Source organism: Rissa tridactyla, chromosome 11, assembly GCF_028500815.1.
Source record: "Rissa tridactyla isolate bRisTri1 chromosome 11, bRisTri1.patW.cur.20221130, whole genome shotgun sequence".
Classification (NCBI taxonomy): Eukaryota; Metazoa; Chordata; class Aves; order Charadriiformes; family Laridae; genus Rissa; species Rissa tridactyla.
In genome coordinates, this window is record NC_071476.1 from 9,067,426 (window position 1) to 9,085,629 (window position 18,204).

The 18,204-nt window shown below is 49.1% G+C and overlaps 1 protein-coding gene across 8 annotated transcripts in view; it reads left to right on the top strand.

The window, feature by feature from the left end:
- LOC128915947 (uncharacterized) overlaps positions 1-18,204 on the top strand; it is a 44,577-nt gene that overhangs the window by 7,015 nt on the left and 19,358 nt on the right. Inside the window, exons 1-3 of one of the 8 annotated variants that reach the window (XR_008468814.1) lie at positions 11,505-13,581; positions 15,034-15,261; positions 15,705-16,057. The exons of 1 other annotated variant lie outside the window; for it this stretch is intronic. Coding sequence is in view for 2 of the 7 variants with exons in the window: in XM_054216929.1 (XP_054072904.1) it covers positions 15,058-15,261; positions 15,788-16,057; positions 17,719-18,056 (812 nt within the window). In the remaining 5 variants the exon portion in view is untranslated. 6 more of the 8 variants (XM_054216929.1, XM_054216930.1, XR_008468815.1 and 3 more) reach the window with 6 other exon arrangements.

Genomic DNA, 18,204 nt, shown 5'->3' on the forward strand with positions numbered 1-18,204 from the left:
TTGCTGTGAGGGTGGTGAGCCCCTGGCCCAGGTTGCCCAGAGAAGCTGTGGCTGCCCCATCCCTGGAGGGGTTCAAGGCCAGGTTGGACGGGGCTTGGAGCAACCTGGTGTGGTGGGAGGTGTCCCTGCCCAGGGCAGGGGGTGGAACAAGTTGATCTTTAAGGTCCCTTCCAACTCTAACCACTCTAGGATTCTATGATTTGTAGAAGAGAGATGGAGCAGAGGGGTTTGCAGCAATGGGCCAGGTCTGGTGGAGAAAATCCAGGTGGATTTGATTGAAGAAACAGGCAAAGGAGATGTCAAGTGCTGTTCGCCCTCGCTGGCACGCTGTGGTTGAGGAAGGGATGAGGAGGTTCTTCCCTCCCTAGCTCAGATACGCTCACCGTGCAGTCATTCTTCAGTGGATTAATAAAAATGACTCCAGTTTGTTACTCTGCTGTTACTGGCCAGGCCCTGGCTGCCAAGGCAGTGGTTGCAGAGGTCCATCGGAGCGGAGCCATCCCTGCCTCTGTGGGCTTGTCCTCTGCCATCCCCTCCCGTGGGGTTAGTGTCTGAGGCCACAAAAGGAAGCTCCATTCACAGAGATACCATCCAGCCGCCGCTGCAAGATGGATTCATCATGACGCAGAACTCCTGTAACCGCCATCTTGCTGCCCAGTCAATGTTCTGCTGCATAGAAGTTGCGTTCATGAGCATATTAAATTACTCTGCTAAGGACCCCGTCAATCCCCGCAAATCCACCGATATATAATCCATTCCTCCTCCAGTGCAGCCATTCTCACGTGGCCACGGAGGAGTCTGTGTGCTGGGGAAAGAGCCGAGACATCTGCAGCAGTGCAGGGTCTGTGCCGATTTGCTTTAGGGTTTTCTCTGTGCAATGTCCCAGTAAACCCCCAATACGGATCCTGTTTTGCTTTTCCCCCATCAGGAGCCCATACCTTTGTTCATCACAATGCTCAGAGTTGTTTCCTTTGCTGTGAGAGGCAAATCTGCAGGGAATGGGGGATTTCCTCGCCTGAAGGGAGATTAAGCTGCTGGTAAAAGTGCTCAGTGACTTTGGGGGAGTTTGGGTCAGTCCCCTTTGCTGTATAGAGCCTTTGCATTTATCTTAGCAAAACACACCCGTAACTTCTCCTTGTGCTGCTAAGTTTAAGAGCCCAAATAAGTCTCTCCCAGCTGAGGCATGTCCCTGGAGTCACCTTGTGTGACTTGTTGACCTCAGTTGTTCTGGTAAAAAGCCTCAGGGCAGGTTCTTCTCTTTTCTTTACCTCTGCCAGCAGTCAGGAGCATGGATGTCCCCTGCTGCTGGAGGGAAGGCTATGGTTTCATGGGTGAGAGCCTCTTGTTTGAAGTGAACCCTACTTGAGGAGGTTTTACACTAGTTATACAACTTAGATGGTGTTCATCTGGTGTACAAGTAATTAACCCAGTGATTAAGCTGAATAAAACTGACTTGCTTGCTCACTCTCCCTTACAAGCACTTTGTTTTCCATCAGCGAGTTAGCACCAGCCAAGGGCTGCAAAACCAGTTCTGCTGCTCTTTTACAGGAAAGGGATCGCCACAAATACCAGATTCTCACCAGGCAGCGTGGTGTGAATCAGAGGTGTCTGCTGTCGCTGCGGTGCCACGCAGCAGCTTTGGCTGCTCTTGGCTCCACAGATGAAACAGCTTTTGCCTTTGCCTCGTCTGGTGGTGGAAGGTGCAGAACGGGGAAATCCGGAGGTGTCCAACTTTAAACGTCTACTTTCTTTTCGCTGGCATTCCCATAATAACCGTTGAAAAGCATTAGTTGTATTCTGTCCGCCTGAAGCACTTGCCTGCAGGATTACCGGAATACGGTAACCCCCGCGTCCCGCAGCGTTTCTGTAGGCTTGAAAAATGGCATGTTCCTTCCTGGGGAATGTGGGCTGTGAGCCTTGGAAATGAAAAATTGCACGGGTCCTGGGTTTCCCCCTGCCCGTATCCTGCTGAGCCGTGATGCTGGGGGACTGCCCAGGCCGGGGGACAGGCGCCGTGGTCCTGCCAGCCGCCAGCGCGTGGGCTTGGACAGCCCCCTAATTACCCGGGGGTCGTTATTGATGCAGGTGATGCCCACTGATGGGAAGCACTGAACTGGCCTGATGTTGCTTTGTAGAAGCGTGGAATCGGTTTTAATGTGATGTCATTTATGCCTTAATTAATTTGGCCGTAGCCATCCTTGCGTGTCTGGACCGAAGCCCAGCGAGGGGCTGCAGGAATCTAGTGGGAGGTGTCCCTGCCCAGGGCAGGGGGTTGGAACTGGGTGATCTCTAAGATCCCTTCCAACCCGAACCATTCTGTGATTCTGTGAACGTTTGTCACAGGAGCCCACGTCCCGCAGTGGCTGCCGGCAGGTCCTGCAGGCAACCTGCACCTGCAGCTGGCTCCCTGTGGCTCCTTATGCTAATTGTGATTTTTGCATATATAAGGGATTATTAAGCAGCTGCTAGGTGAAGGGCATCCACACAATTCCACTTTTGAGAGTGAGAATACACTAGAAGTCTGAAAACTGAATTTAGTTTTAATCTGGAGAAAATTGAGGTTTATCAATCTCCATTTATCCTGCTCCTGCCTTCAACAGGCTTTTGGATACAGAGTTAAAGATTTCCAGAGGGCAATAAAAGCTAATGGCTCCCAGGCAGGCTGTAGAGTGGAAAGGTTACATTGCTGGCTCTATTTAATGTCACCGGAGCAGCGGCATGGCATGGAGCAGCTCTGCTTCACATGCCAATGTGGCCACTGTGGCCACTGCTTTCTGCTCGGTGCTCGCCATGCCAGGCTCTGCCGCCAAGGAAGGGGCTTATAGAATCATAGAATCCTAGAATGGCTTGTATTGGAAGGGACATTAAAGATCATCTTGTTCCAACCCATCTGCCATGGGCAGGGACTCCAGGTCCAGCCCTGCCTTCTTGTTTAATAATAATAACAACTTTGCTTCTGATGATTCATTATCATACCCACCTGCTTTCAATGCACATTCAGAAGTTATTGCTTATCACCTACATCTGTGTTTATCAATGTATTAAGTTGTGGTTTAAATCCTTCCTCTGTCGATGTATGCTGTAGTATGTCTGGATGCAGCGGGCTCCGGTGAGGTTGGTGATGATGGAGGTGGCTGGAACTGATGAAGCCAAGCTGATTTTGTGCCCCTGAGGAGAGAAGGGTGACTGCAAGCTGCATAAAAGACAGCAGGCAGGTGTTTTAATTCCACATGTGTTAATTGCCCTGGGGAGAGCGATGCCACCTCTGCTCCTTGTCAGCAGTGTAGGATGGAGGATGGACCGTCTCCCCCAGCCCAGCAGCACCGAGGCCGCTGCGCCCACCAGGGTGTTGAACTGCGCGAGGAGGAGCCAGCATGTGTTCATGCCGAGATAATTATCGCACCAGAGGAGCGATTAGATAGAGAAAAAGGATCATCTTATCCGCTCAACCCTTGGAGTTCAGCCCCTGGGAGGAGGCCGTGCAGCTGCAGTGCGGGGGGACCCCGGGTCAGGGATGGCGCTGCTTGATTTCGCCCCTTCGCCGGCACGCACTGATTTCTGCATCCTGATATTTTCGCCTCCCTCTTAGGACAAAAAAGGCATGGCCAGAAGCCTTCTTGAGGAGGTCAGTAAACATGGCTGCGTCCGTTCCATTCTGAGAGTCTCTTTTCTGAAACAATAAACAGCATTGTACAAAAGAGCTGACACTTCCCACGCAGCCGTTGCATCATCTTCCTCTGAACAAGTATTGTGGTTAATAAAAATGTAGTGTGTGACAGGCCAGCGATAACGAGCATGAATACGGGAGGTCCCTCAGCACACAAAGGTGCTCTGGAAGAGCTGTCTCTAAATGAGCTTTGATTTATATCAAATATAGCGTGAATAAAAGTGGCTGGTGCTGTGCAGGAAGCGTGGTGGGCACAGGTAGCACCCGCAGCCGGCCTCATGGAGGGACGGACTATGGGAGCTGCTTCAGGGGATGCTCCTGCTTCTCTGGCTGGATTAATGGAAGACCAGAAGCTGGTCTGAAAGCAAAGGGCAGCCTGTTCTAATAGTGCTGCCGAGGTGTTTCCTTGCAGCAACTGTGCTACTTCATACCTAGCTGTGTGAGTATGTGCCCCGCAGCTGTAACTGCTTTTATTAGTTCCGATAGCTGAAGTACGGAGCACTGTAAGAAACTCGTGTGGGATTCCCTGTGGCTTTTCCCCCCCCCCCCCACTTATCTTTGCTGCTGCAATACAGCAAGGAAAAGAAAGCTGTTTTTTTTCTCCTGAATGATGGATCAGTGGCAATGACTCAAATGGTCTGTTATTCCTCATGACCAAAGTCTATTGGGGAGAGCAGAGCAAGAGTCCCTTCCCTCTTGCCTTGGAGAGAGTCAGCAGCAGCACACTCATCATCTAAACGTGTGCAGCCTTGCTCATCAGAGGTAATGAGCTCTCTGGTGCCTCCGTGGTCTTCTGCAGAGAGCTCAGGGTGGACATGTCCCACTGCTCTCCCACACCCCAATGTAGGTCTAGGCGCAGAAGAATACCCATCTTTGAAAACGCTGCCTTCTCCGCACTCGTTTCAGCTTTGCCAGTCGTATACAGTTGTATGTATGGTTAATATGGTTGTATTTCCTTGTATGATTCATGCAAGCTCACCTCGAGAAACACCAGCCACCTCTGCCTGGTGCCAAGATACAGCGTTTCACAAACACTTGAAGCTGGAATCACCCGCAGAACAGCCGTTCCCCTCTCTCCTTCCGAGAGCTCCTGCCAGCCCCGGGCATCCCTCTCCAGCTGGCACATGCAGTGGCACGGTCAGCCAGGCTGGCAGGAGAGGAGGGATGGACTCGCGGTCACATGTTTTCCACCAGCCACGGCGCAAATCCCCGGGTACCGCACTCCCGCCATCCACACCCCGAGCTCTCCCCGCCTTGTCACCGGCACTGTTGGCTTCAAATCTGATTTGTTTTCTTCTCCGTTGAGCAAACTATGGACTTAGGAGCTAAGGCAGGTTTTCTTGTGTCAACAACCCAGTCTGCAAGTCTTCCTCGTGTGGTGATTTCCTTATTTAGAGGGAAATTGCCCGTCTGCCGCCCCGTGCATCCCTCGTGTGCGGCGCGTGCAGGGAGCGGCCGCTGTTTGCGAGGGCAGAGTCACTGCTGCTATTTCAAGGCTCTGATCCCCCAGGTGAGTTTCTCAGCTGGGAAATGGCTTTGTTTTTTGACATCATGTTTGTGTAGTGAGCCAGCCTTTCTCTCTCCGAACCACCCTCGCCCCTCATTGGGTGTAGCCCAAAGGAGACGGAGCAAAATCCCAGTTTCACCCCGGTGGAAAGGGGCTTTGCCATTGCCTTTAGCAGCATCACAGCTCACCCTGCAGCGTCCACTGGATGGAAGAAGGATCCTCAACAGGACCTGGGAGCTTTCCAGCTCTCCTCCTTTCTTCTGAGTAAAAAGCATTCCCTAAGTGCTTTTCCTCCTGCTAAGCAAATTATTTAAGTTTTTGATACTTGGCCCATTTTAAATGAAGTTTTGGGTTCCGCCCTGGGTATAACATCCAGCTGCATGCTCCAGCAAAACCAGGCCCGTGACCTTGATTACGGGAATCACGTCATTAGCTCGGGTTTTGTTTGGGATGTTGGAGAAGAATAGAGGATGCTGTCTGCTAGCCAGTATAAACAGAATCGAGACAGTTTTAGAAAAAAAAATTAAAAAGTGTATTTATTTGTTGAAGTACATCTTCCTCCCTAACTTATCTTGTCTGTTATCCTTTGTTTAGAACCAAGAGCATACACGAAATAAGGGACAAAAAAGCCTGTGTGAGTGTTTAATGATACAAGTTTTCTCTATTATAATTGGCAAACTTGCTTGAAAACCTCTGTTTTTTTGCCGTGGTAGGAAAAAGAAAAAAAATATCCCTGGTGGCTGAGACTGTTTTTTTTATTTAAGAGATGCAGCTGGAGTATGGATAAGCTTTTGGACTGGGAGTCGTGTCTGTAGCTGCTGGTGGCTGTACGCTCTGGGCTGTGGGAGTCCTGGTCTTGGGTCTCCCTCAAGTCCAGGCAGAGGGTGGACCATTGCCCTTGTTACCTGAAATAAAAGCCCTCGAAACCAAAAGTAATTTAGAGAGAAGATACTGCTTTATTCGAAGTTGGGTGCTAGGGAGAAACCCCACAAATCTAGCACACCTTTCTGGGGATATTCGCCTGTTATTTGTACACAAAATATTCTCATTATTCCGCCTACCTAATACATAACTCCACGTAGGCTTACATATTCATTAGATGACCGAATAGTCTTGTTGCCCATGCGTATCAAGTTTTGCTGCGTCTGCAAAACACTTCTGTGCAAGCGTGAGTGTCTCGGTGGTCGTTTGGGTAAGGAGACCCTTCCTCACGTTATCCTTTTAAGGTATTGAGTCATCTCAGGACAGTAAATGTTTGCTGTAAGTTTGCCAACTTAATAAGGATGGTCTTTGAAGTAGCCATAACTCTGTCCTAATTGGTATAGGAGTACATACTTGGCGTATAGAAGAACCTTGGAGTGATTAACTACTTCTTGTTATTCCATCCTTGGTGATTAACTGCTTCTGGTTGTCTCCTCATTATCGCTATCTGTAACATCAGCTCAGCGAATAACTATTTCTACACAGTAAGAAGGTCAGTAATTAGCTATTTTCTCACACAGGAAGAAGGTTAGTAAGAAACAATTATTTTAGAAACAAAACAGAGGCCTGTCTTTGGTAACACCCCGTGCCCCCTCTCCTCATGCCCTGCTTTCCCTTAGAGGGCATTTGGGATGGGCATTTGGGCTGGACTTGGAGCATCCAGGTCTCCATCCCAACGGAGGCAGCTGGAGAAGCGGAGCCAGGCTTGCCAGGTCACCTTCTCAGTTCACTCAAGGCTGGCTGACCTTGCAGACCTTGCAGCCGTGTTTCTGACCCTGTGCATGCCCCGGGATGAGTTTTGCCTTCCCCATGTGCCCTACGGTCCCACCGCAGGAGCTGGGCTGGTGCTACTGGGCGCTGGCAGTGACTGCAGGGATCTGGGGACTTTCAAGCTATTTTGAGCCCGATGAAGGTGATTCCAAGAACACGACTGTATTATGGCCTTGAGCAGGAAGGACTGGAGCTTCCACGTGAGTTTTTTGTTTGTTAGGGCTTGTAATGTTGACATGTTTGATTTGGGCACATACCTGTGTTTGTGTCTGGTTTCCTCTTGGTGCTGCCGCTCCTGAGAAGAGATTGCATGGCGATGCGGAGACAGCCCTGACGGCCGAGGCCGCGTTAGCAGCAGCTTTCCTTTGCTGCTGTTGTGATCCTGGGAAAAACACCCTGCTGAGGAAATTTAAAAAAAAAAAAAGGGGGGGGGTGGGCGGCAGAGGGAAGCATAGGAAAAGGAAAAAAAGAAAGGGAAACAAAAAAGGATGAAGCAGTATTCTGCGTTGGCTTCAACGTTGGTTGGAAGGAAATCTAAGGTAAAAGCAGGGAGAGCTGGCAGGAGGCGGGCGAGGTGATGGACCTGGGGTTACCGCTGCTGGGTCATTGATAACTGCTGCCATGATCTGATTGTTACCGCTGATACGTGTGTCATCAAATCCTGTCCGGCTGATGGCCATAAGGGAATGAGAAGTCGCTCGGTGCATGCGGGTACCACAGCGGGCGGGCAGGACCCCCCGCTGCCACCATCACCGTGGCTCTGCTCCACGCGCCTGGCCACGGGGACGGGAGAGCCTGAATTTAGCAGGAATTAGGGAGTAAATTACAGAATAAAAACTCTAGGGAGTACCCTGGGAGTAAATCCCGTTGTTGGAAGGAACCAACCCAAACCATGGCGATGAGGGTCACTGTGTCAAGGAGCATCCATGGGCGCTTCACACCCACGGGGGCGGGAGGTGCCACTGGAGCCATAAATAAGCAGTTACCATGTGCCGCGCGGACCTCGAGTCAGCAGGGTGTGAAATATTGCTCCCCAAAACGCAGGGCGAAGCAGCAGAGGCAGGCGGCTAATGGGCTGTGCCAGGCAGGTCTGAGAAATAAAGCAACAATCCCAAACTGGGGCACAAACGCGTTCCCGTTTGCCAGAAAACTGGCAAAAACCCCACCCCACCCTATTTTAATTCTCTTACAGAAAGCTGCGGCAGCATTTAACCCACTGAAAATTAAAAACATCGCTAAGGGAGCTTTCTTGGAAAGCAAATAATGGCTGCAAGGAAACGGTTATGTCAGAAATTCAGTTTTCTGCTAAAAAAAAAGGCAGATTGACAGAAAGGTTTGGCTCGTCCTCATGCTTATGCGGTGAAGTGGGCAGAGCGCTTCCGACCCAACTAATTGCAGCCTAATAACAGTCGTAATTTTGACTGCTGGCCTATGTACAGAGAAAACTGCTCTGGTGTCCAGGTATTATAAAATGCACTCATAAAAAATTGGAACCATCTTGCTAAATAAATCCTGCTCTACAGCATAGTAAGTTGCTGATGGAGATCTATTTGATTTAATTATGACTATTTAACAAATCTGGCTGGTGCTTTGGTTTTGGAGTTGAGTTGCAGCCAGTATTTCCTTGACTTATTTATATAATTTAGCTTTATTTTGGTCTTAGTATTTAACCCCATAATAAGCCTCTCAGCTGCCATGTAGAGCATCTTTTCTTGTCCCAGGCTCCAGCGATAGGAAGAAATGGCTGAAGTTAAGTGCGACTTGCAGGCAGCGAGGGGAAATTAAAGTCTTCCCATTGGGTATATCTAACAGCCTTGTAACGTAATACATTTGAAAAGAGATATTCCACTGGGGACGCCTTCTGAGGTGCTTAGCCGTAGCTTTTTGCCTGCTCTCATCTGTTTCCAGAGCACGTCCCGCTCCTGGTTTGGTGCTTGTCTGGCACTGACTCTTCGGAGTCACTCCCAACCTTCTCTGGTTTCACATCTTCAGCTCTTTTCTTCTGAACCTCTTCGATTGCCCCATAAACATTAAGGAAGTGGTTTAATATGCACCTACAGGCTAGGAAAAATGTCAGTATTCCTGTTTTATAGATGATGAAAGCGCGGAATAGAGAGGAAGAGCAAATAGTGGCTAATCTTCTGCTTTAAGCATCGCATCACGCTTCCTGTTGATACCGAGCGGTTCCCTGATGGCCTTCATTATCTTGTTGATTCACATGATTTAGGTGAATGAAATTATTGGGAGTTACTTAGCTAGACACTCAGGCGGCCTAGATGCTTCCATACTCTTGGTTTTGCTTTGTTGCCTTAATTTAATTGCTAGAACGAATCAAGCCTCAGTTAAGGTGATAATTAGATATTCAGGCATTCCTGAGATGAAGCACTATTCCTACAGAAATTCTGAGGCAGCTAAGAAATAAATGGTGTGTCGCATGGGGAAAATAGGAGCTGGATGCTATTGGGCGTATGGGCATACACGTGCACCGCTGACAGGTTGCGCAGAAGAAGCTGGTGCCCATCATCCCCGGTAGCCTGCAGAAGTGGCAACAGGCTGGGCAACTTCTGGGAGCTGTTGGAGGACAGGTTGAGAGAGTTGGGGGGGTTCAGCCTGGAGAAGAGAAGGCTCCGGGAAGACCTTGGAGCCCTTTCCAGTCCCTCAAGGGGCTCCAGGAAAGCTGGGGAGGGACTCTGGAGCAGGGAGGGGAGCCATGGGAGGAGGGGGAACGGTTTTACACTGAAAGAGGGGGAGATTTAGATGAGAGATTAGGAAGGAATTCTTTGGTGTGAGGGCAGAGAGCCCCTGGCCCAGGTTGCCCAGAGAAGCTGTGGCTGCCCCATCCCTGGAGGGGTTCAAGGCCAGGTTGGACGGGGCTTGGAGCAACCTGGTGTGGTGGGAGGTGTCCCTGCCCAGGGCAGGGGGTGGCACTGGATGGTCTTTAAGGTCCCCTCCAACCCAAACCATTGTGTGCTTCTATGAAATATCTACCAGGAGCAGATGCTGAACACACCAGAGGAGCGTAGGAAGTGCCTGGGTAGGGGTTTCTTCAGAGTCAGTGTTTTGGTGCACGTTGGCACACACAGGGATTACAAGCCTTTTGCATCCTCGAAAAATAGAAACAAACCTGCTGGGAAAGCAGGAGAACGTGTGTCTGTGTGCTGGATCAGGCCCACGTGGCAAAGGACTGCAGACAAAGGAGTGAATGCCACGAAGCTGGTGGAGGCTTCCAGCAAGGCGCTGGTTTTCCAGCTCACCTGCTGGTGTTTGTGATCCTGGCGGGTAGCACTGGAGGCATGCTCCTGTGGTTAACTCCCTTGATGTGTGCTGCTTTCTGTTTCTGATTAATTGTTCTCGTGTAACTGTCTTTGAATTGTCTTTTGCTTTCTGCTGCGCCTTAAGGACCGCAGGGCTGAGGTCTCCCTGCTCGCGGGGGGCTTCGTCTGTGAGAGCCGTGGGCGATGGCTTTAGCTCATCCTCGTCAACATCTGTATCCTCATGGGGTATCCGGGCTCTTTTAGAAAACATGACCTTAGGAATTGCATTTGCTACTGAGAAATGCCGTGATAAACATATTAAGGTAATTAGGTAATAAGGGAGGAGGATGGGCTTTACTCCAAATGATGCAAATCTGTGCGGGGGGGTTTCATGGGACAGCGTGGCATCGCGTGAATTTGCAACAGATGCGTTTTGATCAAAACCAGAAGAACCTGAAAGTATGAGTCAAGGCTTTATCATGCATGAGGCTGACTCGGGTGTTTCTGGGGGCTGCAGTAGCTGCTGGCTGTGCCCTGTCCCTCCTGCCACCCTGCCCAGCCTTTGCAGGCGGGTGCTGCTGGGGGACGGGGCTGAGCCTGGGCCGGGAGCTAGAGCGGCCAATATTCAATGCTATAAAGGAATATTGAGATCGAGCCACCTGGAGCTGGAAGGGCATCATCGGCGATGGCCAAAGCTTTGCCCAGCACGTCTCTCAGGAAGCTGGAAGTAAAGGGTGGGTGCCCCAGGTCTGTGGGGCCGCGACTGGGTTGGCGATTCTTGAGATTTTTGATCCATCAACCAACTACCCCAAGCACTGGGGGCTGCACAGACCCTGACACCTGTTTCTGCATTTCAGTTTGTTGATATTTTATTTTCTTTTATTTTATTTTTGGTAACCACAGTGTGTTTCCAGTAGCATCACAGTGAATTTCTTATGGTAGTGTTCGTACCCCAGTGATGTCGTGGCTAGTTTTTCTGCATGGGAAGGGTGCGCAGGGGGGATTGCATGTGCTGGGGGGTTACAGCGGTGCGGAGGAGCTGGGGCTGAGACCATTGTTATGCACTGGTCGTTGAACTAGAAAGCTCTGGGTTTTGGGGGAGGCTTGGTGGCTGAGTGGTGTACATCCAAGAAGAGCAGATTTTGGGTTTGCAGCTGGTTAAGGTGGACGAGGAAGCAAGTTTTGGGGGATCAGCTGAGAACTAGGCTCTCCTGGTGGATCCTCAAAAGCAAACACCTCATCCACATCTTGCAGCCTTCCAGTACCTAAAGGGGGCTCACAGGAAGGGTGGGGAGGGAGGCTATCAGGGAGAGTAATGATGGGATGAGGGGTAAGGGTTTCAAACTGAAGGAGGGTAGATTTAAATTGGATATTAGGAGAAAATTCTTCACTGTAAGGGTGGTGAGGCACTGGAACAGGTTGCCCAGCAAGGTTGTGGGTGCTCCATACCTGGAGGTGTTCAAGGCCAGGTTGGATGGGCCTTGGAGCAACCTGGTCTGGTGGGCAATGTCCCTGCCCAGGGCAGGGGGTGGCACTGGATGGCCTTTAAGGTCCCTTCCAGCCCAAACCATTCTGTGATTCTATCTCTGGAAAGGGGCTGTTGGCTGCAGGCTGGGCCAGGGTGCTTCAGGAGCTACTGTGGAGCTTTTCTGGAGCTGAGGGTGTCAGACGAGGGTACACATGGAAATCTCTCCTTGGCAATGCCCCTGACCTTTAGGTTTTAAAGCTTTTGGGCAATTTTGCTGTGAGAAAGCCAACCGCATACACCTTGATGTGAGAACAGGAAGAGCTTGAAAGTAATGTTTGCATACTAAAAAAAAAAAAAAAGTCAAAGAATCAAAGCAGCAATTGAAAAAGGGAAGAAAAACACTTGAGTACATCAAATGTCTGCTCGTGTTTGATGCTCTGAGCACAAGTACGTTCTCCCTCCACCCTTCCCTTGTGTGGTTTATTAATAACCTCTGAACTTGCGCGACATGGAGAGCTCTCCAGGGCAGGGAGCTGCAGCCCAGAGCTCAGAGCAGCTCCGGACCCCACGAGGTGAATTAACACCTGGGAAAAACCTCCAGGAGAGACTCCTCATCGGCAGCCATTGGGACGTGACGCTGGTTCCAGAGCCGGAGTTCAGCTGCAGCGCTCCCTGCAGCGCTGGGCACCCCCAGCCTGCTCCAAACCTTCGCTTAGTGCTTTATTAACGTGCGAGAGCAGAGGGTTAGAGGTCAATCCTCTGCTGTTGTAAACTGGCATGTGTAGGCATAATATCAGCACTTGGTTGATCATGGAATCATTTAGGTTGGAGAAGACCTTTAAGATCATTGAGTCCGAGTGTTAACCTTGCACTGCCAAATCCACCACTAACCCATGTCCCTCAGCACCACGTCTGCCTGGCTTTTAAACACCTCCATGGATGGTGACTCCACCACTTCCCTGGGCAGCCTGTTCCGATGCTTGATAGCCCTTTCAGGGAAGAAATTTTTCCCAGTATCCATCCTAAACCTCCCCTGGCACAACTTGAGGCTGTTTCATGTACATCCAAGAGCTTGGGTACCACCATGCATGGACTTTGGGTACCCTGGGGTTCAAGCTGGAGAGCTGTAGGGCTGCTGGCAAACAGAACTTCCTGCACTTGGCAGGATGTTGTTATCGTACATCCGGAGCATGCGTCTGCTCGTGTACTAACGCCCCGCCAGTGTCGTTTCCTCCGCCTTCCCCTCTGCTTTCAAGCAGTGCAATAACTCAGCCTTGGCACATACCAGGGGCTTGGTGAAGTCCACAGTAGGATGGGGAACCCAACGTGGACTCAACAAGAGCCATAAAAATGGAACAAAAATAGCATTGTCTTCAGTCCCCAAAGTGTGTACCCAGTGGGAACTGCCTTCCCGTGGGGAAGCACTCAAATCCTTACCCTTTTAGCTCTGAAGGCGCTGAGTCTGCACTACAGAGATAGTTTTTGATGGGCTTTTGGTAAATAAGCCAGATCCCCACCTCCCAGCCTGCTCTCCCCGCCCTGGGAGCTGGCACCGTTCATAAGAAATGCTGCAACTGGCCCCGGCAGATAGGCGCAATGCCAAGACAAGATGCCTTTTGGTTGACCTAGGAAGAGTAAAAATGTTGGGCTTAGTATGGAGAAAAAAGACCTACTTGGAGGAAGTTATGAAAAAAAAAATAAAAAAAAAATCACACAAATGCGCCTGTGAACTTGGCCGCTGTACAGCGGCGGTGCCGAAAATAGCTGCAAAAACCCGAGCTGCGTCGTGGTGAGCAAAGCTTGAGAGAGCTGCGGCTTCTGCCGAAGTGTGAGGAGCAGGGCGGGGGACACAGGAGGAAGGTGATGCCACATCTCATGGAGAGGGCTTGCTCTGTCCTGAGTTCACCTGCTCCAGCGTCTTGCTCGTGTGAAGGTCAGCTTGCTTTTATTGGCTTGGTTGTAGACAAGTTCAAAAGGTATTTGCATGAACTTTGAAAAAAAAAACAACTAACAATACAAACCATAAGCAAACGAAACACATTCCCCGCAGGAAATTTTGACATAGTTACTGTGACTCAACTGATTAATATTAGCTGTATTACGTAACTGCTGGTCTCGGCGCTTTCTTCTTGTCTTGTGCCAGCGCTACTGGGCGTTAACAGAGATAAAAGAATGGCAGGTATGAAGCTGAAAATCCAAATTTGCAGGTTTTTCAGTCACCCTTTCAATATACAACATAAGAAGGGTCTCCACTGAACCCACTCTGGGGGCAGTCATCCACCGCGGTGCTCCTCAACACCAAAACAGAGCGGAGTGCATGGGGAAGCAGGGTTTCATCCCATGGGAACGGTCTCTTTAGTGGTGATGAACATCCATGGGGTGGCACCAAGTTGTAATTAAAGGTTAAATAGATTGTGTTATAAGCAGCGTAGTCAGGTTAAGGACTCTGACCACAGAAGTGGAGTCAGGAGATGCAAAAATTACTCAGAAATGTCATGGCTTGATGGTAGCTCAGGTGGACGTGTCACAGTCAGGCTGAGCAAAAATTAAATATTTCAGTTCATTTTAACAAGACAGATATTCTTTTGTGTTTATTTTAATAAACACAACTGAAACACTTTATTTTTATTTTATATTTCTATGGGGTGATTTAAGCAAAAATTCAAATGAACTTGGGGAAATTCCCTTCTGATCTAAGTCATGTTTTCTGAGACGAAAGCGCTGTGATGACAAAGTGCCAAACAACTCACATTTCAACATTTGTTTTAGTTATTTGAGACAAACAATGCTCTGCACATGAAAGTATTTGATTTCATCTTGTTTCGTGATGTAACGGAGTGATCCCTGCATGCCCATATGCTTGTTATTGCCGGTTGGCTGGTGGTGGCTGGGTGCAAGGTGCAGGTGACAGATGCCATGAGAGCGATGCCAGTTTCTATGACATCCCATTAGCTACATAAACAAGTAGGACTGCAACCAGCCACTGCTGTTGTACAGGGAAATTCAGCCTAAACATGGTCTGAAGCCCTGTAAATACAGAGTACAACTGCAGCTGCTTCTCGGGACGACGCATGAGTCAATCCCAGCCCAACGTAAGGGGCTGAGAAGCGATCAAGCTGCTCCAAAGGCTTGTCCTGAAGTTTACATCAGCTATTTCCACCTTTCTCTTTAGCGGCTGTGCCTTTTGTTACTGGCAGAGTAACTACTCCAACTAGCCAAAAAAAATAAAATATCTAAATATAGTCTTTGAAACTGTTTACCCTCTGACTGAGGAAAGTCCATCTGCTGTTGTGAGCCATTTTCACAGGTAATACAGCTCAAAGTCTTGGAGGCTGTCCTTGAAATGGCCATCACACTGGCTTTCATCTCTAAACATTTTGTGTAGGTAAATAAGTTGTGAAATAGGAATATGGGCAATTCTGATGTAGAGGACAACAGGAGGAGGAGCTGGGCTGAGGAACCCAAGGAACGTGTGTGCACTGTAGGACCTCGGTGTTCCTGCATGGAAGATACGTGTGAAGGTGTCCTGAAAGTGGTACCATCCCTTTGGATTTATAGACCTTGTTTAAACGGGTGGCGGATGCACCTGGTTGTGGCTGCATGGGAAATACTGGTAAGGAAAGAGACCTTAAAGAAGGGGTTGCCTTTTTATGCCACTTGTCGAAATCATTATTCCGACATTACCAACTAGAGGCTTTGCAAGAATTTGTTCTTTCATTTTTCCAGTATGATTCTGTCTCATCGTTGTCGCTTATCAATATTGTTGAAGGAGTTTTGCATCATGCAAAGGGCCTGTTTTGCATTGGAGGGGGAACGTCCAGCTGGCTGTTGACAGGATACCATTAAGCATTTTTGTTGGACTCGATGATCTTTTGGTTGGACTTGATGATCTTAAAGGTCCTTTCCAAGCATGAAGATTCTATGAAGATTCTATGATTCTAAGCAGTGTCTTCACCACTGTTAAAAAAAATAATCTGAAATACATATCAAATACAAAGTTTTTAGAGGACCAGAACAATCTGACTTACTGCTTGTTATTTACATGCCCTTTTCCAGAGAGTGAAAATGCCGGAAATAAAGGAGAGGAGCTACTTTGCTGAATTGCCATCAGTTTTACAGATTGAATTTCAAATTTGTAGAAATCTGCCCCGGGAAGCGGCCACTGGCGAAGCTGGGGGCTCGTCCGTCCAGCTGGTGTCACAGGGAGCAGCCGAAGCTGGAACCAGCTCCCGATGTGTTCACGGTCTGGTGGCTCACCAGGACTTTGGATCGAGACATCAGACTCAAGTCAATGGGTTTTGGGAGACGCACCTGTGGCCGCATGGACTATCTTTAATAGCGTCTGTCGGTCAGGAGCTGGTCCGTCTGCCCGGTCGTGTCAGCGGTCCCATGTGCTGGAGAGGATGCAGGTATGAGACTGGGCTGTTCCTCCATCAAATAAAACACTTTCAATCAAGTTCTTTGCATAGGCTAAAAAAAGAAAATAAAAAATTTGATTACGGGAGATGAGCAGCGCAGGTGCTCAGAGACTGTCGCTAAGCTGTCTGGGAGGTGGTGGGGAGAGTTTCTGCATCATTCCCCTGTTCTGTCTCATTGCGTTTTGGATTGGCCCCCCACGTAAACACTGCAGTTAGATCAGCTGTTGGACTTCTTCCGTCCTGCTCCTCCAACACGCACGGGCAGACATTGCTGAGCAAGAAAAAAAAATTGTAATTGTTTTTTTAATGTGCAAGATAACAGGACATAAAGACTTGCAGCTGTAATGTGTAATATTTATTTTAAGCCTGTTGATTTATTTGTTCAGTTTTATATTTGTATCTGGATTAGCATTTGACCTCTGCTTCGTACAGCTGTTCTTCAAAGTATGAGTTTTTCATCATGGTAATGCAGAACTTCGTGGCTCTGTACAACAGAATTTAGAAATGTATCACAAATAAGTGGTATTTTCAAGTGGCCATTCATCGTCACAGTATTTGTCGTGAAATAAGGACAGGCTTTTGGATTCTGATGTTATTTTTTAGCACTGATATAATCTTAATTACACCACTTAAATTAATTCTTACTTATATGACAAAAAACCAGGCTCATTTTATCCAGAATGATAGAATGGTTTATTCAGTCAGCAAGGAGTCTCAGGGTAATACAGATTTATCTTCTTTTGCAAGGGGATGATAAATTTGATGGATCTGATCTTGTGGTCATGAAGATTAGTCCATCTGATGTGACACAGAGCTGTTGGAGCCCTGTACTAGAAGGGTTGTTTCGAGGCCAAGACCTCTCTCTGCAGATGCTGCGCAGGAATGGTGACTTCTGCCCTTAAATGTCAGGCTCTTCTCTAGTTCTGCTTCCCACGCCAGACATGGCTCACGTGGAGATGTTGCACGCTTCAAGAGCTCAAAAGGGAAAAATTCAGATTTGGTCTTGAGCTTGGACAATGCCAGTGGTAGATCCAAGACTGAAACCACCAGGAGATCAGGTCTTACCTTCCCGCGGGAATGCTTCTGGCTCATTTCGTATTAGAGCACGTTTCTTTTCTGCTGGTTGGCAACAAGATCCTGGAGTCCACCATCAACTTGACTAAGGGTTAGGTCAGGAGTCCTCTGTGTGTCCATCAGCTCCCACCGGCAGGAAGAGAGCCCAGCACAGCCGTCCACAGCAGTGAGGGGAAGCAAAGAAACCTCAGCAACAAAAATAATTGCATAAATTATCTGCTTTCCACAGAAGTTGTCCATGGTTTTTGTGATTTGTGGAAAACTGCTTCGCTCCTCTTCTGATCCAAACCACTTTTTCTATGCTTTTCAGACAAAGTTTTCCGGTTTTCTGCTGAAGAAAGCTAGGTATCATTTGTGCTGGGTTGTTGGGTTTTTTTTTTCCTTTTGAGGCAAAGCGAAAATTTCTTTCGCATCGGCTGTTTTTCCTCCGCAAGCACCCTCGTTTTCCTGAGCCCTTTTACTGTCCCTCCTTTGTTAGGGGACAGAATCATTCCAGTGGTGACTTAGATCTGTTTATTTTGTGAGAAAATGCGAATTATTGCTCAGGAGACTGCTCGTTTTGTGTTTTCCCCCGGTAGATCTGCGTTCCCGGGCTCGGTGGGTTTCCCCAGTGGACCTTCATCCTCTCCTGGCTGCATGGAGCGTTACGGGCTCGGGGATGGAGTGTGAAGAGGGGAAACTCTCTGTGCATGGCCCGAGTGTCGGGAGATGCTGCATCTGCCCCGCTCCTGCCCAGCCCAGCATCCTCTGCGACTTTGGAGCAAATCCCTCGGTCCCTTTGCATTTCTGTACCCAGCCGCCCTCCTCCGGGGGAATCGCAGCTTCCTTACTTGGGGGTGGAACTTCGGGCTTCCGTGGTGGATTCGCACGTCGCAGCGGAGCTGGGCTGTGCGAGGGGAAGCAGCTTGTGGGAAAGGTACGAGCCAGAGAAATAAGCGGTGCTTCGAAAAAGCTGCCGCAGACTCTGAGCAAGCTGAGGAGGGGAGTTCCTGAGATGGAACTGCATGAAACCTCAGGAGCCGCTGTGCGGACGGGCACCCGGAGCGGTGCTGCTGGGGGGCGCA